At 39.6% G+C, this 27,876-nt stretch overlaps 1 protein-coding gene across 1 annotated transcript in view; it reads left to right on the top strand.

The window, feature by feature from the left end:
* Positions 1 to 23,711, top strand: part of LOC130725558 (uncharacterized) — a 52,295-nt gene extending 28,584 nt beyond the window's left edge. Inside the window, exon 3 of the mRNA XM_057576775.1 lies at positions 23,280 to 23,711. Coding sequence (XP_057432758.1) covers positions 23,280 to 23,711 — 432 coding nt within the window. The remainder of the gene's footprint in view (positions 1 to 23,279) is intronic.
* Positions 23,712 to 27,876: the final 4,165 nt, after the last annotated feature.

Below are 27,876 nucleotides of genomic sequence, written 5' to 3'. Positions count from 1 at the left end.
AGCAAAGATCAAAAGTCTAGAGGACGAGCTGGCGACGGAGAAGGCCAAAGCCATTGAGGCGAGGGAACAAGCCGCTGACATCGCCCTTGACAACCGCGAGCGCGGTTTCTACCTCGCCAAAGATCAGGCCCAACATTTGTACCCAAACTTTGACTTTAGCGCCCTGGGAGTAATGAAAGAGATAACCGCCGCAGGACTGGTTGGTCCCGACGATCCTCCCCTGATTGACCAAAACCTCTGGACAGCGACTGAAGAAGAAGAGGAAGAAGAAGAACAGGAGAAAGAAAACAATGAATAATGTAATTTTAACATTACTTTAGCTTTTACTGTCACCTTGTAGTGTACTTTTCCGCCATTCGTATATGTTTAAGCAGCCCTTCGCCATAGCTTTTTATATCGCCGTTGGATATTTTGTAAATCATGTTGGAATGCTTCCGCCGTACATTTTTTAGTCGCCGCCGCATCGTCCCTAGGTGAAGATCCGCCCAGCACGCATGCTCCTTCACTCGCCATAGTCTACAAGTCCACCAGACTCTGTCCAAGTCATGAGGAGTAGGAGTGTCCTCACTTGCCGCATCGCCATCACCATCTTGCTTTAGCCTTATAAGAAACTAGTTTGACTTGCTCGCCATTCTCAGCGTAAGGCCGCCGCCATTTTGCGGTAGGTCGCTACCCTCATTTTTGGCGGTAGGTCGCAACCCTCTTGCGGTAGGTCGCGACCCTCTTGCGGTAGGTCGCCACCATTTTGCGGTAGGTCGCTACCCTCATTTTTGGCGGTAGGTCGCGACCCTTTAGCGGTAGGTCGCCATCCTCTTGCGGTAGGTCGCGACCCTCTTGCGGTAGGTCGCCACCCTTAGCGTGAGGTCGCCACCCTTTTGGCGACTTTTGTGTGTCTAAACTGAGTCTTACAGGTCGCCACCCATAGCGTTTGGTCGCCACCCTTTGGCATGAGGTCACCACCCTAGCGGTAGGTCGCCACCCTTGGTGTGATCGTCCCATTTCGGGACTCAAAGTGCTTTGGGTTCCAATGGCCAGTTGGATTACCAAAGCGGTGCTCAGTAGAATGGGCAATTTGTACCCCACACATCGCCAATGAATCCGGTTGTTACGTGGGCTTTTCCGGGGCTAATTTAGTTCATCGCGAAACTTGTTTCACTTTGTAACTAAATCGCGCCATCAGGAGCTTGTCCCACCCAATAACAAACCGCTTATGGAAGAGTCTTCCAAGTTTCACAAAGCTTTGATGGTGTGCCTCAATTCACGCACTCTTTCTCTTTGATCCGATTTGCTCCTCTCTGTCTGAATCAAAACCAGTGAAGACAATATAACTTCTAATACCAACTTCAAAATAAGAAAATTAGGAAATACAACAACTGAGAAGGGAATCAAATGAAAGATGGAGGAAAAGTTTGAAGGAATTGGAAAATTTGTTGGCCAGCGATCTTAACCATAGCAACGCTTTACTCGCCAAACTTCCATGGCCAAAACAAAACGTGCCCACCAGAATTCCGCCGCCGGAGTAAAACGTGCTTGATTCCAACGCCAACGACATTCTCTCGCCGTCGAACTCCATCGCCAACAACACTAGCTCGCCGCCTACCTTCAAAACGTGCTCGCCAAAACCAACACGTGCTCGCCAAAGCAAACGTGCTCGCCAAAGCAAAAACGTGCCCGCCAGAATTCCAACGTCTCGGGATTGGCTCTGCTCCTCATGTATTGTGCTCTGGACAGATTCCTCGCCTTTGTTCTTTTCTTCGTCATTACCGATCTGCTCTCCCTTGCCTACATGCTTCCTCGATCTGAAACTCCTCCTTTTATCGCTGCTTGGGCGACGTGTCGCCCTTTTCCAACTTCGCGCGCTTTCTTTTGAAAGCGTCGTCCTCATCAAGAATATAAGTGCTGGCGTGAACCACGCCATCGCCGTCGATTTGAACGTCGATGGAAACATCCTGCACTTCACCGCACCTGACGCCGCAATTATCACCATCTTCGTATTAAAATACAGAAGATGATCCTTCGGATCGGAATCTCCGCTGTAAGAATCCAGAACTAACGTTTTCGTGTTATCCGGAATCGCCACACTCTCGACATCTTCCGAGAACGGACGGAACTCAGCCACGGAATCTGCTTCTCTGCTTCCATCATCTCGCTGCTCGCGACGGTAGAAATCTAACTTAGCCTGTAGACGCTCATTACGCTGCTGGATGTTGCCAATGCTGCGCATCAAACGGCGCCATTGCTCCTGTGTCACCGCCGGTTGTTGTTCCGGAGAATCCAGGACCACACGATGAGGCCGCCGTGAATGATGTTGCCTCCTGCGTCGAGTCTCCATCCAAACCAGAAACGATGCAAACTCGATCGGAAAACCAATCACTAGTCACAGAATCAAAATCAGAAAACCAGAGAATTGCCTAATCACAATCAGAGGTAACTTCATGCACAATCAATCCACGTGAATGGGAGTAGAAAGTTTACGGTTCCCCACAGACGGCGCCAAATGTTCTGGGAATGAACATTGAGGGAAGGTATAGTACCAAAGGGTAGAGAGATTGTGCTAGGGAGAGAGAGTAAGAGAGAGAATGCTGAATTTCATGTGTTATTTTATCAAATGAGCCAAAAGTCCCCTACAATTGATAACTACCTCCTATTTATAGAGCTTGGGTACTACCTATTGGGCCAATTGGGCCTCCGAGATCAAGGCCCATCTGAAGGTCAGGGCCCCGCCTCAGGGCGAGATACATGCTGGGCGTTGCCCCTCTAGGGGCTCGCCCAGTCCAACATGTGAATCATTTAGCACGCAATATCATGGCATCAGGTACTCAACAAGATCGGCCGAAGCCTCAGAAAACCTTTCAGGCATTTAGCAATTAAGTGCATAACACATAAATCAAGTCGAATTCGTCGACACCTAAGGCATTATCTAGTAATTCAGAGAGTAGCCCTCACCGGTGGGTCCTCCAGCTTCCTCCTCACGGGTTCCTTCACGCTCCTCTCCTTGATTTCCAGGAAACTCCTCAAATGAACCTTAAGCAAAATCAGAGAAATCAACACAACGAATCAGAAATTCAGCAAACAATAAGTCCTAGGGTCACACGGAACACTACAACCTCCGTGGTACGACAATCTAACGCGTTAAGACGAGTTTTCGAAAAAGTCGGATTTCCTCCCCCCCTTGATATAGCTCTCGGCCACTTTCCTTAATTGGGAGGGTCGATTTTTCTTCGATCAAACTTGGTTCCTAGGTTATCATACGCCGTAACTAAGACGGTTCTAAGCTCGGAAAAATTTTCGGATCGAAAACTGATATAGGGGTAGTTTGGTCATTATTTTCAGCTCAGAAATTCAAAATTGGATTTTTGAAAAACAAATTGGATGGGGACGTCAACAACAACGTTTATGACGATTAATCCTACTAGCACTAAGCCAAGTCGATAGTTTTCAGCTTAAAGGTTGCGACTTTGCCCAAAAATGGGTATTTGGTGCAAAAATTGATCCCGGCGGAATTCCGGCGACATTACGGAAAAACTAATCCGACAGAAGTGCTCTTGGGCACGTAGGGAAGATGTTTAGACAGAGAAATCAAGCTATTTGGACAATTTTACAAAAAGCTCCAAACTTTGAGCTCAGAAAAACATAGAAAAAGTCGACAGATCTGACGATCAGAAGTGAGATATAGTTTACCTACCTCAAGGTCTTCGATTAGCAACGATCGGTGAAGCAAACGGGCAAGAATCGGCGAAATCAGGATCCTCTCTTTCTCTCTTGGAGCTCGCGGTTTTGGGGGAGGGAATGGGTGATTTTTTTTCAAAAAAAATCTAATTTTCAAGCTATTTATAGGTTTTGGAAAATGCGGAAAAATGATTTTTTTTGCGATTCCGATTTTTCCTGCGCGTTCCTCTGCGAATTCTAAGATAGGTTCTGGCGACAGAATTCCAGAACTCAAAACAGGATTCTTGGAATTAAACCAAACGATCCAAAGTCGGTGTGAGTCGGTTCATCCCGAAAAACTACTTTTTGCAGTGATCATCGGAAGAGAAAACTTCCTTCTGAAGAAAGATTAGAAATAACGAGAGAAATAGGCGCACGCGGGTGGAATCTTTATTTGAAGCTTCGAATGGAAAAAGTCTTCATCGTCCGTAAATTTCAGGTTTCTTGAACTATCAGGGATTCCGTTTCGGCAATCTTCCGAGAATTGGAATTTGGCGTTCGTACATTCCAGGCTTTCGCATCGAAACACTTGTTTATAAACGAAAAAGAGAAGTTCTAACATTTCTCTGAAGATTTTTGGAATTAGTTTCCATCGTGTCCTAATGTGTAAATTAACTATTCACTAAAGCCTTTGACCTAGGATTAGGCGAATGTTAGTCGTGCTATAACTCTTATCGGTTTTTGATACAATCCTTGGACTTTTCCTGAACCTTCCCCTTCATAAATTTATTTTAATCAATTAAACTCTCATATTTTATTCACTTATCCAAAGCTTAAGAACTTGGGCCTTACAAGTTCTGTAGTTGTAACGGCAAGCACCAACAATTATAATTAATTTCCTCGGTGCAAGAAGCAAGCAAAAAGAAAAAAATTACCAAATAAAAAAGTTGCAATGAAAAAAATCTACAACTTCTCCTTTCTCTCCCCTCAATTCTTTCACTCCCTCAATCCACTTCACTGACAATGATTAGGTTAATCAAAACATACACAGATCAATGTTTCACCTCCTATAACATAGGACACAAATTTTAGATGCAAATTAAGAAAAACGAATAAAATAGAATCACATACAAAGGAGAATCAGAAAACATAAAAAAACAAATCAAAATATTGCAAAATTTCATATAGAATATAAAATGGACTCACCATCTATGTCTTCCAAAGAATCTCTTTTGGTGGAATATCTATAAAAAAAACCTGAAGAAAAGAATTTGAAATTAGCATGGCAAGTGATGAACGAAGTTGACCTTGAAGTCAAACATGAGTGAATGAAAGTTAAAGGTAAAGTAAAATAAAATTGAAAAAACCATAACATATTATGCAAGCAGAGAAAGAAAATAATTTGAAACCTCCATCTGCAACCTTCCCAATCAGTCCAAGGCAGCAAATCGGAGGGATGCGATTGCAAGTCGATGACAAAGTGGTTCCGTTGAGAGATGAGACGATTTTGTAGGGGTGGTTCCGTTCAGTGGAGAGATGAGATGAAAATTGCATGGAGGAGATGAATTCCATGAAGGAGATAGTGGAGGTAGGCAGGGTTTTTGCTGAAGGGATGTATTATTGATTTAAATAACTTATCACATATTTTATATTAAGATAAAATCATGAAATAAACAACATAAATCCTAATCAAATCTAAAATTTAAAAATGTACTAAATAAATATAGATAAAAACTATCAAAATCTAGCAAATCACAATAAAAACTCATAAAATCCGGAATTAGTTAAAAATCCAAAAATTCAATAAAAATACCATAAAAAATAATTAATACTCTAAAAATAAATAATAATATAAATTAAGATAAAATACAGAAATAAACAACATAAATCCTAATCAAATCTAAAATTTAAAAATGTACTAAATAAAAATAGATAAAAACTATCAAAATCTAGCAAATCACAATAAAAACTCATAAAGTCCGAAATTAATTAAAAATCCGAAAATTCAATAAAAATACCATAAAAATTAATTAATACTCTAAAAATAAATCAAAAATAAATTAAGATAAAATCAAGAAATAAAAAACCTAAATCCTAATCAAATCTAAAATTTAAAAATATATTTTTTTATTAAGGAGAAATAAGGTAAGGAAAAATCAGGGCACATGTGGCAAGTGGGGCCAAGGAGAAAGAGCTTACATGTAAAATATTAGGTGAGAATTAGTCTGGGAGCGACACGTCACTAACTTGGCCTGTGAGAGCGACACGTCATGCTAGAAGTTGTTCTTTTCTAATATATATTGATTGATATTGATATTGATGACAAAAATGTCAATTTTTTAATATCATAAAAATGGAAAAATATTTCTTATAAAGGAAATAATTATTTATTTAAAAATGTAAAAAAAAAATAAAAAAAAAATGCCTCAAAGATGTTTTTTCTACTGAAAACTTTAAAATTCCCTTATCTTTATCCTAAAGGCTAAGCCTGCTAATTCTAAAATGGCAAATACACAAAGAGCAAGAGGAATAAATAAGTGCCATGAGCGTTTCTCCCAATCTTATATACTAGTATATTACCCGTGCCTTGCACGGGAGAATTTAATTTTGAATGTAAGTTTAAAATGTGCTAATCAAATATTGCTTAATTTTATTGGGTAATTAGAGTGGCGTGGTTTGGTTTTTGTTGTTTTTTTGCACATTTGTGTTTTGTTTTGTTTTGATTGAAGTATAAAGTTTTTTTAGCAAAAAAAATAGACTATTGTTGGCGTAGTTGTTGCTGCAAAACACGGTGTTTAGGGGCAAATATATGAGATTGATATGTGAAAATATAACAAAATTAAAAATAAACTGACAAATCTTTCGAATAGGGGAAAATGTACGAATGTGATGTAAAGCTCTTGTAGCCGAAAAAAAAACTTGAGGTTACACTTAAAACGTGAAAATACTCCTTATTGTTAAATGACATCATTTGAGCATTAGACTTTAGAGCTCTCAACCGCAAGTTCTAAATCCTACAATGTTCACAATAAAGATAAATTATTATAATCTCATGAAATATTGGTGGATAAATTCAAAAGTGTAGTTACAAAGATTTAGAAATTAGAATATGAAATATAAACTTTGATTTGAACTTTGAAATTATGTCCGGTTCTATGAAAATTTTGAGGACGTTAAATGTTTATTTAAACTTCCTTCTGAAGTTGTCCTTCCCTTCAACCTTGAACAAAATTTGTTCGTGCACTAAATCACTTATTTCTTTGGGGGTTGTTCCCTGCAGCCATTCTAGATTAATTAAAAAAAATGAAAAAATAGATATCTTATCAATTGATTAGAAATTAAAAAGTAGTTCTATTTACATTTACATGTTTACCTTTTCCATTTTTTCTAGTATTGTGTCGCTTGTTTTATGGAGTAGAGCACAACCACCACGATTAAAAATTGTCAAAGTTGCAGACTCAACATTATCAGCAAGATTAATTAACAGCTTGTACCTAATGTAAATGTCAGTAAATAAATAAATATATTGAATATGAATCAAATTAATAATATTATGGTAATTGAGTTTACCGTGTGGTATGATTTATGTGCATGTTACATTTCGAACAGTAATAAAGTGCTTCGTTAGAGGATGTTGCCCCGTGACATTTGCAGTCATGGTAAAACCAATCATCAGTGCTCACAATTTCCTCAATTGCAGCATACACAATGAATATTGTACGCGGTAATAATAAATATGAGTAATTGAATTAAAATATTTTCCAATCATTTTGTGAAATTTAAATTATTAATTGTAAAAAAAAAATTGACGTAATTACAGAATTGAATAATTTGGAAGAATGAATTTTTAACAATAAGTAAACGTAATTAATGCATTAAATTTGTAATCATTAATTTTAAAAAAACAAATGAATGAAAAATTAAATGCATGGTTAATGATTCGATTAATGCTGACACTAATTTTACTATTATAATTTTCACAATTAAAATTAATTTTTAAAAAAGTTTCATAATTAAAATTAATTAATACTAATTAAACTGTGTAAGACTCAATGCTATAATTATTTGAAATTTTGACCGAATATTATTGTGTAATAAATTTCTCATAATTCATTTCAATTTAATTCCTTTTTTTTGTACATCGAAAGTTAAATTGCACCCGTCAGGAATCGATCACTTGACCTCCCCTACCGAACTCATATGTCCCCCACCTCCTACCACTTGAGCTATCTCACAGGGAAAATTTAATTTATTTTTAAATGCATTAAATACGTGGTTATTAATTTGTGGTTCAAAAATTATATCCCCATTAGTTATTAAAAAAAACGTTTTGTAGTGAAAAAGGAAACATGCTCTGGTTCTTACATAATTAATTGCACAATTAAAACTAATTGATGAATATAAAAGTTAATGAAATAATTAATTGATATTTTGACTTAATATTAACGTATCTTAAATTAAATTAAAAGTGAGAAAAACATATTGATCTTTGCACAAAACCAAATTTTTAATGTTTGTGCGTGGAAACAGCTTGAGGAATTCATCTTCTTCAAAACTTTTAAGTTTTCAATCAGCACGTCATTATTTGGTAGGAATTGCGTCACACACAAATAACCGCAAAGAAATAAATATTAGTTGGAATTGTCATTAAATCTTGTTCAAACGATTATGAAATATTTTGTACGGACAAACTGTCTCTGTAGCACACTGCTCCAGGAATGTCACGATTGAACATTACTGTAGTGTGTTTTAACCCAGCAGTTAATTGATATTCCCTTAGAATTTTTTTTAGTGGTCGGGTGTTATTTACATATTTGAACATGTTGGTGTTTTATACATAAGTTTATTTTAGAATATAGATCAAATTTATTATGTATCTTGATGCCTTGTTACTACTCCAAATAATCGGATAACAACAATATGTTTGTTATCTCCTGCACTTAGAACTTCATCCAAATCTTTGACGAATTCGCCGTATAAAAAATATTTAATTTTTTTCCTGAAAAAATAATCAATAACTGTCGGTCAATTTTTTTCTCGGCATTTAAAAATCCTTTGTTTTTCCGCTTTATTATGATAAGAGAAAACTTACCCTTAAGATTCGATTTCAATGTCTCTGAAATTCTTCGTCATTTCGTTCTGCTCATATCCTTTACAGTTTCCAGCGTGCGTAATTTCTCCCATGATATATGTTTTCATGTTAATGTAAATGCTTGCAAGTGACAACATACGTAAAATTATTTAAATCAAGGGATTTACTTACCAACTAAGTATCTCTCATTGAAGTCATGGTTAAGAACATCATTCACGTTGTCAAACTTCAGCTCACGTAAAGGAACCATACTTTCATTATATTGAAATATCCTTGTTCTAGTCTGCAAGTGTATCTTATATTGATGTCTAGATGCACTTATACCTTGAAAATTATTCCATATGAAAAAATCTTCAAAGTCATATACTAATTCTCTGTTGATTAATTTTTCAAAACATTCTAAAATGCTTAGCCTACACTCTCCGTGTAGTGTTTGACCTTACAAATTGAGAAAGGTCATATCGATGTATGTATCTAAAGTAAATTAAACTATATTGGGATATTTAATGATAAAGTCGGCGTTTTGGTTACTAACTTTTCGATCCATTAACAATAGATTATAGGTTGATGGAAGATTCCCTTCCCTTTCGGCTTCAAAAATCCACACCCTGGTGACTCTGACCACTACTTTCCAGTCATGAGTTGTAGGATTTATTTGGTCAATATTACCGAGGATTCATCATGTAATTACTCAGAAGAAAAGGAAAAATAACTTGTGTTGCAATTGAAAAAAGTTTGATACAATGCAATGAGTAAAATGATCTATTTTTTAAGGCTTTTTTTTCTTCAGTTTTTTTCCTTTTTGAATATTAAAAGATGAAATTATGATTAATTATTTTAAAGTTTTGTTAAATGCGAATTTAAAGTTTGATTTTTTCTTTTATTTGTGCTGGTTTAGTGAATTAATTGTTTATCATGTCTCATTAATTTGAGATTGTTTCCTTTTATTCCTTGTAACTTAATTTTTTTTTTCGTACATCGGAAAGTTAAATTCCACCCGCTAGGAATCGATCTCTGGACCTCCCATACCAAACTCATATGTCCCCCAGCTCCTATCACTTGAGTTATCCTACGGGGATGTAAGATGTCATTCATTCATTAGGTGATTATTTACCTTTTTTTACCTAAGAATTGATGTAACTTTGTACATATACTATGAACACAACTGTATTGGCTCAAAAGAATAATAAAAAACACAATCCTTAAATTTCTAATAATTTATGAATGATTTATTGTTAATTTGTGGTTGATTTAATGCTAACCTATCTATATTGATGAATGTTTTAATTAGGATTTTTCATTTATTTTGTATTTGTATTTATTGATGAATGTTATAATTAGGATTTATTTATTTATTTTGTATTTTTATTTATTTGAGAAGCATATATTTCGAAAAAATTCCAAGTAAGAAAAATTGATTTCAAATTCTACATGTTTTTTATTTTTTATTTAATAGCTGAAATTATTAGTATTAAATTCCTTAAATTATTAAATTATGAAATTATTAGTATACATTATTTAGGTCTGTTAGACTTTTTAATTTTCTGTGTTAATTGGAATCATTAAATTAAATGACTATTTTGATGGAAATTTTCGTTTAAAAATATAAATTTAATATGGATAAATTATTTCGGGTCAATGCAGTTTTTAATTTGAATTATTTACATTACCCTATACATTACCATTATTAAAGAACGTTGGAATTAATCAATGAATGGAAGCAATAATTCTTTTTAAATAAAAAAATTAGTATTGTAAGTTTTGTAAAAAATTTCCATAATTAAAAGACTAAATAAACGAAAATTATGGATGAAAATTTGGTATAATTATTATCGCAATAATTAGAGAATGTCGATTTTTTTTAATAAATGGATACTTTATTTCTTATTTTTTGAATATAGTTTTGGAAGATTTGTAACTTTATTTCCATAATTATTGATTTTGGTTAGTCTCGCCATTAGCTTTTTCCGTATTTGTTGATTTGTATTTATTTGAAAAGCATAAATTTCGTAAAATATCCAAGTAAGAGTTTTTTTTTTTATCAAAAACGAGCAATAACTCCACTCAATATGGGTACAGTGACCTAAAGCTTAAGTAAGAGTTTTTTTATTGGTCTACAATCAAAGTTGTTTTCAATTTATGAAAGTGTTTTTTTTTTTTTTAAAATTTCACATTTACTAATATGCTAGAATTAATAGTATTAATTGCCTAAAATTATTAAAAACTAACTTATTATTTGGCATTATTAAGTTATATGACTTTTTTTTTTAAATTTCCTTTGTTTGCATTTGTTAGGTGAAAATGTTTGAATTTTAATTATTTTTTTGAATAATTTTATATTTTTTTATTCACATGGTAATATGTTTCTATACGCTTGAAGTAGAGTGTGCGTGAATGTTTGCCGATGTATCGAAAAAAGTGTGTGCGTGAATGGTTATTTCTTCGTAATGGTGTTGTGGAAGATACAAATTTATTAAATAAAAAACCTTCATCTATTACATGAAGAAGAAGTATAGAAAAAAAAAACGTACAAAGAAAGAAAAAAACAATAAAAAAAACCATGGCCAAGCGAACGCCGAAACTAAAACCTGAAGGACATTATAATAAATTGTGTCAATTTGTGATATCTTGTGGATATCGCCGTCATCCAAAATTTATTCGACTCCAAATTATTTATATTGTGAAGTGATTAACTTCGTATAAATCAACATCTGAGAAACCTGTAAATTCTTTGACAGACTTCCCATTAGATTGAAGAAGATCGTCAATTTATAGAAGACAAAGTTTCTTCAAGTCCGACTCTTGGGTCGATCAAATAATAACAAAAGTTTGAATCATACCTGATTGCTTAAGAGTTCTGTGATATTCATGTTCGATGCCCTTAGCGAACAATTTCCAAGTGTTATTCCATATTTTATATGGGCTACTCACAGTAGTTGTTATGAGAATTTAAGCAAATAGCCTTCTTAATTTATGTCCTGACCCTTGTTCACCATTACATTCACTTGCTTATTTGATTGCATCAATGTAGTCTTGATCTTCAAATGTGGGTATAGTTAGAGAAGCAGAAAAAGGGAACTCATTAGGGATAGATATACACTTTTTCCTTGAAAGAAACACATTTTTGGCGAAGAGAATAAATTTCTGAATTTTTGAGCATAATGGTGGGTGTAGTAACATGCCGAATTTATTAGTAGACATAGATTAAAGGTTTCTACATGGAAACGAATAAAGGTAAGTAATTGTCATTAACTTTATACTAAATTAGGGTTTCATGGGTTTTCAATCGATTACTTTAATACAATTTTGAAAAAGTAAATGTAACAATTTATTAATAACTATAATTCAAATTTCAAATTTTAAGATTTTAAGTAGTTTAAAACGTAATTAATGCATATATTCAAGCACACTAATTTTGAGCATTATTTTAATGAACACATACTAACATGCATAGTTTATTTGTACACATTTATTAATATTTAAAAAAATGTGTTTTTTAGTCAATAATTAATTTTTTAGTTTATAGACTTTTTGAATTCATTGCAGTCATAATATGAATTTTGGAATCATGAATTGTAAAAAAAATTAATGGACGTTATTAAGGAATTAAAACTTATTTGAACTAACAATTTTTTATTAATAAATTACCATTATTAATGCATTAAATTTGTAAAAATTAATTTAAAAAAAATTGATGAACTTTATGTTGGCTCAGCATTAATGGTATAACTAATTGAAATTTTGACTTTGTATTAATGTGTAATAAATTCCTTATAATTCAATTCAATTAAATGTCCTGTTCTTGGAATGAACATTGAAGAGAGGTATAGTACCTAGAGGTAGAGGATTGTGCTAAGAGAGAATGAGAATGAGAGGGAGAGTGCTGAATTTCATGCGTGATTTTCTCAAATGAGCCAAAAAGTCCTTTACACTTGATAACTACCTCCTATTTATAGAGCTTGGGTACTACCTATTGGGCCAATTGGGCCTCCGAGGTCAAGGCCCAACTGAAAGCCAGGGCCCCGCCTCAGGGCGGGATACATGCTGGGCGTTGCCCCTCTAGGGGCTCGCCCAGTCCAATAACTATTCATAATCTTTCCAAATTTCAATCCTTCTAATAGTCAAAGCCTGATAAAACTGCTTGGGGAGAACTTAGACTTGTTTGCTTGGAGCTGCAAAGACATGCCTGGAATTGATCCAAACTTCATATGCCATCGATTAGCATTGAATCCAAGTGTCAAGCCAGTTTCACAACTCAGGAGGCGCTTGGGTGGCGACAAAGGGAAGGCGGTGCAACAGGAAGTCGACAAGTTGCTGGCGGCAGAGTTCATCAGGGAAGTGAAGTATCCGACGTGGTTAGCGAACGTCGTAATGGTGAAGAAGGCGAACGGGAAATGGCGAATGTGTGTAGATTACACAGACTTAAACAAAGCATGTCCAAAAGATTCGTATCCCCTTCCCAGCATCGATAGCCTTGTTGATGGTGCCTCGGGCAACGAACTGCTTAGCTTGATGGATGCTTATTCTGGCTATCATCAAATCCGCATGCACCCGGCAGACGAGGACAAAACGGCTTTTATGACCGCCAGAGTCAATTATTGCTATCACACCATGCCGTTTGGACTAAAGAATGCTGGGGCGACCTACCAAAGATTGATGGATAGGGTTTTTGCTGGCAGGTGGGAAGAAACATGGAGGTTTACGTTGATGACATGATTGTTAAATCAGTACGTGGTTTAGACCATCATCAAGATCTGGAGGAAGCATTTGGCGAGATAAGGAAGCACAATATGCGCCTCAACCCGGAGAAATGCTCTTTTGGTGTTCAGGGTGGCAAGTTTTTGGGATTCATGATCACATCCAGAGGAATCGAGATAAACCCAGAAAAATGCAGGGCGATTCAGCAGATGAAAAGCCCTTCTAATGTGAAAGAGGTCCAACGTTTAACAGGGCGAATAGCTTTATAGAGCTTGGGTACTACCTATTGGGCCAATTGGGCCTCCGAGGTCAAGGCCCAACTGAAGGCCAGGGCCCCGCCTCAGGGCGGGATACATGCTGGGCGTTGCCCCTCTAGGGGCTCGCCCAGTCCACTAGTCCACAAGACACCGAGCTCGAAGTATGAGAGCTAAGTGTGTCTTTTAAATGCTTTTGCATATGTCTTACAGTACACCGGAATCTGCACTGCCAACATGGCCTGAGAAAAGAGAAGTAAACTATATCGCCAACATGGCGTGAGCAAAAGGAAACTAGCATTTTTAGTTACCCAGTCCACTGACTTGACGAGCAACCCAAGCTGGCAAGTCCACAAGTCCACGAGCGGCGAGAGCGATTACTTCGTATTGGCGATAAGTTGGAGCAGGTGTATGATCGTTCGCCGGCGGGAAAGGTGGCAGGCATGGGTCACGTGCTGATCATTCAATCATTGACTGGCGGTAACCCCGGCGAGCGACTGAACTTTGTTGTTGGCGTCACCTGTCAGGCGATGGTGTTTGATCTTTATAGTGGCGAGGCTTTTCGCGCTTTCCCTTATTTTAAAACCCTTTCAAATCCCAATCTGCCCCACGTGACTGCCCCACGTGATGTGTCAGTTACATCAATTTCCCTCTTTCTCCGGAACCGTCACTTCACCTTTCATAACCGTCCCATCGTGCGCAGTAACTCCCCATTGCACGCGACCCACCTCCCCAAAACCATCATGACTTCCAACCTTCCACACGCGTCCAACACGCGTCACCCTTCCAGCTTCCCCCCTTCTCCTATAAAAACCCTTCTTCCCCACAGTCATCCGTTTCCGAGACCTCTCTTTACTTCCCTAATCGCTTACCAAACTCCCTCTGCCCACTTCCGTTCCGGAGCCGTCGCTTATCACCCTTTCCGCTACCCACTCTTCACATCTTACTCCGGTGAGTCCCACTGTCCTTATCTTTGCATCATACACATACTCATCTTTTCCTTTCTTTCACTTCACTGTCTTCTAAAAATGGCTTCAAGCCCTACCTCCCCTAACCACTCCTCTTCTTCCTCCGGAAGCGACCCTGATGCCACCGCCGCCGGCGGCCTCCGTTTAGAGGTCCCGGAGATCCCACCTTACCGACTAAAAACCTACGCCACTCTGCCCCTTCCAGTCCAAATAGCCCCCACTCACGAGGCTATAGACCAACCTTCTATTTTCCAGAATAGCGATCTCATCGTGCAGTTCGTGAACTCCCTGGGTGGTTTGTCTAATGACGATGAGTTTAACGCCAAACTCAGGATCTGGATTTGCAGTCCTCGGGATCGCCCCTGGCTTCATAAGCCAGACGGCGACGTAAAGAGATCCCATTTTTTCTTTGCGTATGAATACATGTTTAGCGAGCTTGGAATCAGGCTTCCTTTCTCGCCCTTTGTCCAAACTGTCCTCCGCGAAATCAACGCGGCTCCCTGCCAACTCCACCCCAACGCCTGGGCCTTCATTCGATGTTTTGAAATCTTAAGCGCCGCTGTCGGCATCGCCCCATCCCCCACCAGTTTCTTCTATCTCTACGACGTCGACCCCAAGTCCATCAAAAACAAAGGATGGATTTCCTTGAAGGCCCGAGCCGGCCGGAAGTGCTTGCATCCCCACAAAAGTAACGCGAAGTCCTCTTTCGCGCGGAAGTACTTCCGTGTGGCGGTTCATCCCGCCTACCCAGAGGCATTCACCCTTAGAGACGGGACCGCCCTTTTTCCTCTTTACTGGACGCAGAAGCCCAATGGGATCACCGATCCTTCAGAGGAATCTTTGTCCGCCAACGACAAAGCCTTTCTTAATCTCCTTGCCCCACTTCCCATCCTTGACTGCACAACAGTCCTTGAGGGCGCTGACCTCTCAAGAACTCCCAAATACTTAGGTTGTCCATAGCTCACTTTTATTATTGACATTTCCTTTCTCATCTCCTATGTTGTCACTGATCGTATTTTTTTTATTGTTGCAGAAGATATGAATTTCACGAACGCCGAGCTCCTGAAGGTCCGCGAGAGGAGAATGGCCCGCTTTTCCCCAAAATTCAACGCTGAGGGCGACGTGAAAAAGCGGGGCGGTGCTGAGAACCAAGCCGAGAGCACCAAAGCTCCCAAGAGGAGAAGATTGGTCAAAGCCTCCTCCGGCGTCGGCACATCCAACCCTGGCGCTCAGCCCACCACTGCTGCTGCGCCTAAAGGCAAAAATGTCACTGAAGCCTCCGTCGCCGCAGCTATCGAGCCAACCACCGTACCAGCTTCTACTCCTGCCACCGCCGGTGCGACCGCTGCTGTTGCCGCTGAGTCCTCTGCTGGCGCCACAGCCGCCTCCGTCGGTGCCACAACCACCAACTTTTCTCAATCCTCAGCTGCCGAGAAACTCGCCGGCGTCAACGCCACAAAAGCTGCTGCGTCTTCCGACACTCCTGTTGGAGAGAAGGAAAAAGAAAATGAAACCCCGAAGTCTCCCTCTCGCCAAGATGCGCCTCCTAGCCCGCCCTCAACACATGATGCGGGCTCCATGCCTTCCCCGCCTCATCAAGGGGAAAAATCCTGTCCTGGCGCTGCCACTACCTCTGAAGCGGCTCAAATTGAACAAGCCTCTGCTCCCGAGGTCGGTTCTTCAAGCTATTATAATATGCTCCCCAACGCCATTGAACCCTCAGAATTCATACTTACTGGTCTTAACCGTGACGCCATAGAAAAAGAAGTTTTGAGTCGGGGCCTTAATGACACCAAGGAGGAGACTCTTGCTTGCCTCCTACGCGCCGGGTGCATCTTTGCCCACGCGTTTGAGAAGTTCAATGCCGCCACCGTTGAAGCTGAGCGGTTGAAGGCCGAAAGTGCTAAGTATCAAGAAGCCGCCGCTGCTTGGGAAAAGCGTTTCGACAAACTGGCGACGCAGGCAGGAAAAGACAAAGTCTATGCCGACAAGATGATTGGCACGGCGGGGATTAAAATCGGCGAGCTGGAGGATCAGCTGGCGCTGATGAAGGAAGAAGCAGATGAGCTTGATGCAAGCCTTCAAGCTTGCAAAAAGGAAAAAGAGCAAGCTGAGAAGGACTTGATCGCCCGAGGCGAGGCGCTGATTGCTAAGGAGTCAGAGCTTGCCATACTGCGCGCTGAGCTGGAGTTAGTGAAGAAGGCGTTGGCGGAGCAAGAGAAAAAGTCTGCGGAGTCCTTGGCCCTGGCGAAGTCTGACATGGAGGCAGTGATGCAGGCTACGTCCGAGGAGATCAAGAAAGCGACCGAAACTCATGCCGAGGCCCTTGCCACGAAAGATGCTGAGATTGCTTCCCAACTGGCAAAGATCAAAAGACTAGAGGACGAGCTGGCGACGGAGAAGGCCAAAGCCACTGAGGCGAGGGAACAAGCCGCTGACATCGCCCTTGACAACCGCGAGCGCGGTTTCTACCTCGCCAAAGATCAGGCCCAACATTTGTACCCGAACTTTGACTTTAGCGCCATGGGAGTAATGAAAGAGATAACCGCCGAAGGACTGGTTGGTCCCGACGATCCTCCCCTGATTGACCAACACCTCTGGACAGCGACTGAAGAAGAAGAGGAAGAAGAAGAACAGGAGAAAGAAAACAATGAATAATGTAATTTTAACATTACTTTAGCTTTTACTGTCACCTTGTAGTGTACTTTTCCGCCATTCGCCTATGTTTAAGCAACCCTTCGCCATAGCTTTTTATATCGCCGTTGGATATTTTGTAAATCATGTTGGAATGCTTCCGCCGTACACTTTTTAGTCGCCGCCTTCTTATGGCTTAAAAAATTTAAGAATAAGTTTCATAGTTTAACCCCTCAACACGCCAGAGTAGTAAAATACTCAACATCCTGAGTGACCAAGCACTCGCCTTCCACCTTGTTCATTCGCCGACCTTATATCTTGCGCTATTTTTCACGCGTCATATGATTGAATTACGCCTAACGATTTCGTGCCTTAATTTTAACTAGGACTTGTTGCTTGGTATTCCACCACCAAGACTTTAGACGTTTTCCCCAAAGGAAGAAACGACCTCCATTCTCGAGGACTTCGCCCGGGGCTTTGCCCGCTCGGGGCTTACAATGCTTGGATCCCAATGGCCATTTGGGGGTCCCAAGACTTTGCCTAGTTAACGGCGCTCGTCGTATTCTGGCGAGACTTACCCAGCACATCGTTTACGGGACCGGCGATCACGTCAGACTTTCCGGAGGGTGATTCCCAGGCGTCAAAGGCCATTTGTGGAATCGCCACAACCTTCAGGGTTCCAGCAAGCCCCTTTGGGGATCAAGCTTGTCCCACTTAGTGATCGCCGTAATTCTTTATGTCGATCGGCAATTCCGATCGTCAGGGAATCCCTGGAATTTTTGGACACGAATTTCGTGAATTTTCGTTTTATTTTATTGATGGAGCGCCTCATTAAAAAACTCCTTTCGGAGAAAAAGAGCACGCTTTGTTATTGCAATACATTGGAGAATTTGAAAATACTTCGGAAAATTTTAAAGATATCTGGCTCCGGCGATTCCGCCTTGTTCACTCTCTCGCCTGCGATCAACTATAATAGTAGCGCAAGCTCAAACCATTGAACGATCGAGGTAACCGCCTTCCATCAAGCTCTTCTAAGTGATAGGCCCCATTACCAAGAACTTTAATAATGCGGTAGGGCCCTTCCCAATTGGGAGTAAGCTTGTTCCCCGGGGCTCCCGATCGCCACTTGAGGACCAGGTCGCCGACCTGCATATCTCGGACGCGAACCCTGCTGTTGAACTTTGCCGCCACGCGCTGCTTCATCGCTGTTTCCCGAATGTGCGCCTCGTCGCGCGTTTCCGACAAAAGGTCCAGCTCCATCGCCATGTTGGCCTGATTTTCCCCTTCAAAACCTGGTTGAGTCCGCCATGTAAAGTTGTCAATCTCCACCGGCAACATGGCATCTACCCCATAGGTCATTCTAAAGGGGGTTTCCCTTGTAGTAGATTGCTCGGTGGTGTTGTACGACCACAGCACCGCCGGAAGTTCATCCAACCAAGCTCCCTTAGCCTCCGCAAGCCGTCGTCTTAGTCCTCGCAGGATTACCCTGTTTGCAGATTCCACCTGCCCGTTCGTCTGCGGATGCTCAACAGAGGCGAACCTCATCTGTATGCCCATTTCCCTGCAGAACTCCCTTGTTTGGCTGCTTGAAAACTGGGTCCCGTTGTCAGATACGATCGCCCTTGGGATCCCGAATCTGCAAACAATACGCTTCCAGTAAAAATTGACTATCTTTGCAGAAGTAATCTTGGCCAGGGGTTCAGCCTCAATCCACTTAGTGAAGTAGTCCACCGCCACTAATATAAACTTCATTTGTGCCCTGGCGGTAGGAAAAGGTCCGACTAAGTCCACACCCCACATGGCGAAAGGCCACGGGGCGCTCATCGTTACCAACTCTTTTGGCGGTGCCTTAGACAAATCCGCGAACACTTGACATTTCTTGCACTGCTTCACGAAGTCCATACAATCTTTCCTGAGGGTGGGCCAGTAAAAACCCGCCCTCAACACCTTGCAAGCCAAAGACCTTCCCCCGATGTGGCTCGCGCACACTCCTTCATGTACCTCAGACATTATCGCTTCGTACTTCTCTGGCGGTACGCATTTCAACAATGGCGTTGAGAAACCACAGCGATACAAGTGTCCGTCAATGAGAGTATAGTGGCTCGCCTCCCGACGTTGTTCCTTCGTGCATTGCTCCACTTCTGCCGGGTCCCCCGCCAAGATAGATATTATGGGACCCATCCATGTCCCCCCTCTGTTCACGCAGGCCATGAGCTCGCCTTCGATGCTTGGGTACGCTAGCGTTTCCTGAATCACACTTTTGTTATTGCCGGGCTTCCGCGTGCTCGCCAATTTGGCAGCGCGTCCGCCCGCTGATTTTCTGCCCGAGGAACGTACTCCACCGCGACCTCTTGAAAAAGTGTCATCAAATACCGTACCCGCTCAAGGTACTTGATCAGATTAGGATCTTTGACCTGGAAAGTTCCCTTCACTTGATTCTCCACCAATTGTGAGTCCGTTCTTATCAACAAACTCCCGATCTTCACTTCCCGCGCCAACTTCAATCCGGAGGAAGCATTTGGCGAGAATTGCACTAGAAACTTGGATGAGAAGTCTCTGAAATTTGAAATCGATCCTCGCGGCAAAGTTGTGAACCACGCCATCGCCGTCGATTTGAACGTCGATGGAAACATCCTACACTTCACCGCATCTAACGCCGCAATTATCACCATCTTCGTATTAAAATACAGAAGATGATCCTTCGGATCGGAATCTCCACTGTAAGAATCCAGAACTAACGTTTTCATGTTATCCGGAATCGCCACATTCTCAACATCTTCCGAGAACGGACGGAACTCAGCCACGGAATCTGCTTCTCTGCTTCCATCATCTCGCTGCTCGCGACGGTAGAAATCTAACTGAGCCTGTAGATGCTCATTCCGCTGCTGGATGTTGCCAATGCTGCGCATCAAATGGCGCCATTGCTCCTGTGTCACCGCCGGTTGTTGTTCCGGAGCAGGTGAATTCTCTGGTGAGCGCTCCAGAGATCCCACCTGTGAAGGCGATGGAGGAGGTGGTGGTGATGGAGGAGGAGAAGGCGACTGTACTCCTGCCGTTCGTACCGGAGAATCCAGGACCACACGATGAGGCCGCCGAGGCGGCGAAATCCGTTGTCGCATTGGTGAATGATGCTGCCTCCTGCGTCGAGTCTCCATAAACCAGAAATGATGCAAACTCGATCGGAAAACCAACACTAGTCACAGAATCAAAATCAGAAAACCAGAGAATTGCCTAATCACAATCAGAGGTAACTTCATGCACAATCAAACCACGTGGTCGTGGGTTCGGTCCCCACAGACGGCGCCATGTCCTTTCAAGCTGTTAATACATGATAATAATTTTAAATATTAATTATTTAATTCTTTAATTTGTGCGTGGACATTTATACTCTCATCATACATTAAAAAAAAAACGTTTTGTATATGAAAATGGAAATAAAGATGGGATGTTTATTAAATAATTAATAGGTACATTGTTTATTTTTTTTAAAAAGTATGTTTTCTATTAACAAAAGGTAAAGAAGATCTCATTTTTATTAAATAATTATTAGTAGACTTAGAGTAAAGGTTTTTACATAGAAATGAATAAAGGTAAGTAAGTTACGAAATTATTAATAACTAATTCGAATTTGAAATTTAAGATTTTGGTAGCATGGTTTTTTTTTACCGTAAAAAAAAGCATGACATTTTAAGAATTATTTTATTACACACTTAATAACATAATTAAGACATTAATTTGGAATAATGAATTTAAAAATTAATTACATAATTAAATGAAATTTTAACTAAGTATTAATGTGTAATAAATTTTCTTATAATGTAATTCAATTAAATGGCTTTTATAAAGCAGTTAATAAGTAATTTAATATGGAATTAATTTTTTTTAGAACAAAATGATTTTATTGATAAAAAGGTACAGATCATGAGAACAATCCTCTCATGTGGAGTGAGAGAGAACATCTAACAGCCATATCCCGCCTTGCACTATTTGGTGATAAGCAATAATATGGAATTAAATATTATTCCTTAACCCAAAGTTTCAGCCTCAATTTTTGAAAATAACACAAAACTACTAATTTGAACGAATGAAGATTTGAAAAAAAATGTAACTACTGCCTTAAATTTGAAATCATTAATTTTTAAAAATAAATGGACCTAATCTTGGCAAAGTATTATTGGTATAATTAATTGAATGTTTTACTGAGTATTAATGTGCAATGAATTTCTCATAATTCAATTCAATTACATGTCATTTTTAAAGCAGTGAATACCTGATTATTGTTTTTAAATAGTTATTATTTAATTCTTTAATTACGTTATTATTTAACTCTCATAATTCAATTCAATTCCATCAGATTTTTTTTAATAAATTACGCTATGTATATACAAATGGAAAGAAAGATGAATTTTATCTTTTAAATAATCAATGGGGATCCATTACATTTTTTAAAAAAATACGTTTTGTATATGTAAAAGGAAAAGAAGATCACATTTTTATTAAATAATTAATTGTTTAATTAAAACTAATTAAATATTATTAGAGTTAATGGTATAATCAATTGGATATTTTTTTGAACGAAAAAATGGAAAATCAATTGAATATTTGACTGAATGTTGATGTGTAATTAATTTCACAAAATTCAACAAAAAATAATGCATTTTGAAACGCAGTAAATACATGATTATTAAATATAAATAGTAATTATTAATACATTTTCTATTAATAAGGAAATGAATTGAATACAATTAAAATTTATTAAATAGCAATAATGTCATGTTTTATTATGTTATAAATAAGTAAAGAATTAAAAATAATTAAGACTAGTTAAATAATAAAACAGATAATGGATGAGTTATTGCTTAATTTTGACTAACAATTAATTCGATATCAATATTTTCAAATTTGAATAATTATTAATTGTTTTAACGAAATCCAAAAATTAAAATTTTAAACACTAACTAATGTCGTCATTAATTTTGCTACAAATAAGGAAATGAATTGAATACAATTAAAATTGATTAAATAGCAATAATGTCGTATTCTATTTTACTATCAATAATGAGTGTTTCTCCCAATCTTATATATTCATGTTTCGGAAGCCATCATCTCCATCTCTATTGATCTACTCACACTCACATATTTCGAGTTTTGATTCATTCACACTTCATTTTCTCTTTCATCTCATTTCTATTCTCATTCTTTACCTATCTCATTTCTTTCCCTATCATATCGCATATCATATATCTCATTTCAATTTCATTTCTTCCATTTCTTTCTTGAGTGCAATGGAAAATCAATTGTGAACAAACACTTCATCTTTTATCTCTCTTAACTAGATCCATGTTAGAGTTTAAAGAAATGGCTAGAGAACATATACCACAAGAGATAGTGATGAAAATCTTTGTTAGGCTCCCCGTAAAATCTGTGCTGCGATTCAGAACCTTAAGCAAATCCTACAATGCTCTCACTAGAGAAACCAGTTTCATCACTGAACATCTTTCTCACTCCATTGAAAAGGCAAAAAGCAAGCCTGACTTTCTGACGTTTCACCAAACAAACAAGTTTTTCATTTCATTGGTCTTTGAGGATGAACAATCAATACCCCATGCAATTGATCTGAAGCCACCATTCATCTTCATACACAATGTAAACAATATCACAGCCCATGCTCATTCCAATGGCATTTTCTACCTTGAATTGTTGGGTGGTGTTCCCCACAACCCCAATCCAAAGATTCTCTGGAATCCAGCCACAAGAGAGGTAAAGTTTCTTCCTTTCCCTCCTCCAACGAGACATGCACACAACACTTTCTTCCATGTGGCACACGGGTTCGGCTTTGATCCCAAAACAAACGACTACAAGGTTGTGAACATTGTAGTGGGTGCATATTTTTTCTTGAAGGAATATGAAAAGCTCAGTGTTCAAGTATACAGTCTTCGTTCCGATTCATGGAAAAAGATTAATGTTGGTGTCCTTGCTAAATAGATAGCTAAGTCCATGTTTAATGCTTATCTGAATGGAGCTTATCATTGTTTAGCCGAATCTGATAATGTTGAATTTGTGCTATGTTTTCACATGAGTGATGATGTGTTTTGGAAAATGAACCTTCCCCAAGTTATATCTCAGGAGGAGAACAACAAATTTTACATTAGGCATTCAAATATTGTTGTTTTGAATGATCGTGTTGGTTATGTTAGGGAGTACATGCGTTCTGAATTTCGTTTTGAGATTTGGATGATGAATGAATATGGCGTGGAAGGTTCTTGGGTGAGAATGTTTAACCTTGCCCGTGGACCTTGTCCTGAAATTCTTTTGGAGTTTTGGAATAAAGACGATGAAGATATTTTTGTACTAGGAGGAGATGAGTATCAACCGTTGGTTTTGCACAAGATTGGTAAACAAGAGGTGAAGGTATGAAAAACGGTAGAAAGGGGGGGTTTGAATAACGTTTTCAGAACAAAACTTCCACCTTAAAGATTTTGACAAATCTTTCGAGAACTTAAGTGCTAAAGATAAGAGATAGAAAAGCACACAAGGATTTTATCCTGGTTCACTTGATAAATCACTCAAGCTACTCCAGTCCACCCGTTAAGGTGATTTCTTCCTTCTTAGAATGAAGGCAATCCACTAATCAGGTAAGAGTTACAACTGCACTTGAAACCTACAAGTGACTAACAATTACACTGACTTAGCTCACACTAAGATTCACTCTCTTAGTCTTCTCTAGGATCCGATCAACCTTGATCTCCTAAAGGAACTAAACAAACTGTTTATCAAAGAATTGTTTACAAGAGATTTGCTTCTAAAAAGCTAATAGTAAACACAATGAATTTCAGATGAAAGAAAGCTTAGAATATTTTGAATATGTCTTGCGCGTATATGTGTTTCTTTCTAGCCGCTTCTTTCAATCTTCAGCCTCTATATATACTCCAAGGATTAGGGTTGAGCGTTGCATGGGAAATGCTACCGTTGGAGGGCAGTTCTGGAAAATCCAGCTTCTGCTGTGGCTGAGAACGTTAGGTAGGTCGTCAGGAAGGTACACTTGCTTTTGTACTTGGATAGCGACTTGACCTTTTAACCTAGGAGACTTCTGATCAGGGGAATACTTCATATTGGAACTTGTGAAGCCGGTTGATCAGAGTCAGAGGGAAAGCACAGATCCTCTGACCATTGTATCTTCTGATTCTGAACTCAGAGGGAAGAACATGGCCTTCAGAGTTTCTTGCTTCTGGACTTCAGAGTTTCCACTATTCAGCTTCTGGATCTTCAGAGTCTTCTACACCATCAGAACATCTGAACCTTCAGTGTTTCTTGGTTATCAGAACTTCTGGATCTTCAGAGCTTCTAGCGACTGAGTCCACATCAGAGTTTGTATAGCTTCAGAACTTCTGAAGCTTTTCCACTGTTCATACTGAACATGGTGAATGCGAAAGCGTTGCTTGGGTTACCCTTTATACACAGTGCTTCTGATTTGTGTGAGATTGAGTTGAGGTCAGAGCCTGTAAATAGCACACTCAGAAAAACACGTTAGAGTACCACAATTGTTCATATCAAAAGGTTAACTTGTAATCATCAAAACATAGAGTTGTACTACTAGATCAAAACTTGATCTTACAATCTCCCCCTTTTTGATGATGACAAAACTAAGATTTTTGATGAACAATTCTTAAACATTAAACTGAATTCACTCAGAGTTTAGAGATATAGAATAAGACTTATCCTGATGTGAATAGTTTATCTTGCTCATTCTGAATTCAAGTCACTGCTTGATTCTGAGCTTAGCTCCCCCTGAATCTAATACTTGATGAAAACGTTAGTAAAGTCTAGATTCTGAGCTAAAAAATATAAGAGTTCAGAGTGAAAAGCTTATGACATAGATGAAAAACGAATAATCAGAGCGCATAAGTGATCAGAGTCATGGACAAGGTATCAGAGTCTTGGGTATCAGAGTCAACTTAGAATCACTTCAGAAGAAGTGAAATGTATTCCTTGTATTTGCCCAGTGACACATCTATGGTCATGAAGGTGGAACTCTTAAAATCTCCAAAAGAAAAATAAGTCACACTAACACATCTTACAAATCAAAAACTGGGTTTACTCCCCCTTTTTGTCATAAGCAAAAAGCTTGGGGTGTGAAAAACTTAGCTTGAAGTACAAGGTACTCCCCCTTAGAGAAGGTCGAAGTTTAAAAGAAAATGAAAACGATGTAAGAATCAGAGTTAGGCGAAAATAAATAGAAGAGTTAATGCAAGGGATGAACGTTTACCACCGGTCAAGTGAGTAAATAGAAGGGTCAGTTACCAAGAACTTAACCTCGAGAAACTGTAAGAGCATTAACTTTCAGAGAGAAAGTGAAGCCTATAAAAAGCGTTGGAGAGAAAGGTAAGCTTCACACCTCGAATAATTTTCAGTAAAAAAAATGGCATCATACAACGTAGCACTAGAAGAGCTGAGGAAGAAGGCCTTTGAAGAGGACTTGTTCCTGAACATCAGGCATCCAGAGGGTGCAACTACCATCGCGGAGCTGACACGGACACTGCTGGAAGAGGACCTGCGTCCAGAGTTGGAGAGAGACCTGAAGGAATTTCTTGCCTTCGTGGAGGAGGTGCAAGAACTCAGCCGGCTTGAACTCAAGCTGCTGGAAGAGAAAGAGAGTTTGGAAGAGAAGCTCAAGACTGCAGAAGAGATTCTGGAGAGGGATGAGCTAAAGATCAGGCTCAGCAACATCCAGCATGTACTGGAGCGTCTGGAGAAGGATAGGTCAGAGCAGCGCCAGGAGTGCAGAAGAATGAGGAGAGATCCTCCATTCTAGATTATATGATGGAAAGAAATATGATGTAAACACAAAACAATTATGAATAAAACGAGTTTAGCAAACATATGTGACATAAGTATATAGTTATGCATATATAATCACAAACGAACAAAAGAGAATAAATAAATAAAAAGAAACAGAGTTTAACAAAGGAAAACAAAGGTAACGAAAAAGAAGAAAAAGAAGAGATCCTAAAACTAAGGTTTGTCAGTGCGTCGCAGAAGTTCCATCATCATGTGCTTCATCTCAATCAGCATGGATTCATGAGTGTCAAGACGTTGTTCCATGATGTCGAGTCTGGATGAGCTTGTCTGAGTAGAACTGGAAGGAACATTCTGAGCAGCTTGAGGATCTGGAATGGAAGCAGAAGCAGCAGGAGTAAACACAACTGGTGCAAGTGCTTGGCATCTAAGAGCTTCAGCCTCAGCTTCAAGTCGCTCTGCCTCAAGTCTGGCTTGTTCAGCTTGAGCTGCTGCCTGACGTGCAGCTTCTTCTGCTTGTTCTTTCTTTCTCTTGGCTTCTTCAATAGCTTCAAGAAGCTTATTTCTCTGTTCTAGTTCATGAAGAGCCACCCTTCTAGCAAACCTTTGCTTTGCAGCCTCAATGCTCTGACTGCCCTCTGCATGCAGGAGCTGCATCATAATCGGAACTTGAGCCACTAGCCAAGTGCTCAGATTGTTCCACTCATCAGCCACATTTTCAGCATTCTCACTGAGATCAGTCTGACCGTGCACATTGCGGAGCCTCAAGGAGGCTTCATGATAGAAGATATTGATGCACTCAGAGAGAGATGTGGGTTGAAGGTGAGTATAGGGAATTATGGAGAGGTTGGGTGCAGGAGAGGCTGGGTGATTGCTGCTATGAGCTTCAGAGGCACCTTGTGGAGAACCAATGTTAATCATGGGAGCATTGGGTTCAGAGGTTCCAAGGTGAGGGTCTGAAGTTTCAACCAGAGGGTGAGGTGATCTAACCGAGGATTGGTTAGACACTGATTGTTCGGGTTCAGGGTCTGGTTGAATGGGCTCTTGTTGGTCAGGGACAGGGTGAGCTTGTTGAACTAAGGGGTCTGCCTCTTGGATAGGATTGGCCAAGATAGGTTCATCTGGGTCAACTAGACGTTCAGGTCTAGGGCCAGGATATCTCCTAGGGCTTGGACAGGTAAGGTAATACTCTTCCAAGGCAGACACCTTCTCTTTTCTAACCTCCATGAATTTTCTAATTGATTCAGAGTTATTGGAGGGAGAAGAATCAACAACATTGATTGGGAAGGATACAGGTGTAAAGGCTGTTGAAGAGTCTGTATCCGTGGTTCTGGCAGCAGGACGTGCTGATGCTCTGGGAGCAGAGTGATCAGACGTTCTGGGTTGTGGTTCTGTTTGGTTGGGCTCTGGTTGGTCATGGATGATGGGTTCATAAGATAATGGGTCGTACGGAATGGTAAGGAGAGAGGTTGGATCTTCTGACCTAGAGGTTGGGTTCTGAAGCAAATTCCAGAGAGGTGCTTCGGTAGGAGAAGGTTGAAAGAAGGAGGATCGTGGGGAATGTGGTGGAGAGGTGGTTTGTGCGGCTGGTTGGGATTCAGGAATAGGAGTGAGGGGATTTGAGGAGTGTTGAAGCAAGGCAGAAATAGGAAGTGCATCAAATAAATTCAAATCATCATCAGAAGCAAGTGCAGGCTTACTTGAATGTGCTGATGATCGAGTCACTCTGGCAGGAGGTTCAGTCCTTCTGACCACTGCAGCAGCTGGTTCCACCCGAGTAGGCTTC

The sequence above is a fragment of the Lotus japonicus genome, chromosome 6 (assembly GCF_012489685.1).
Source record: "Lotus japonicus ecotype B-129 chromosome 6, LjGifu_v1.2".
NCBI classification, from domain to species: Eukaryota; Viridiplantae; Streptophyta; class Magnoliopsida; order Fabales; family Fabaceae; genus Lotus; species Lotus japonicus.
The sequence above is the reverse complement of the archived record's forward strand: the minus strand, read 5'-3'. Positions and strand labels throughout refer to the sequence as shown.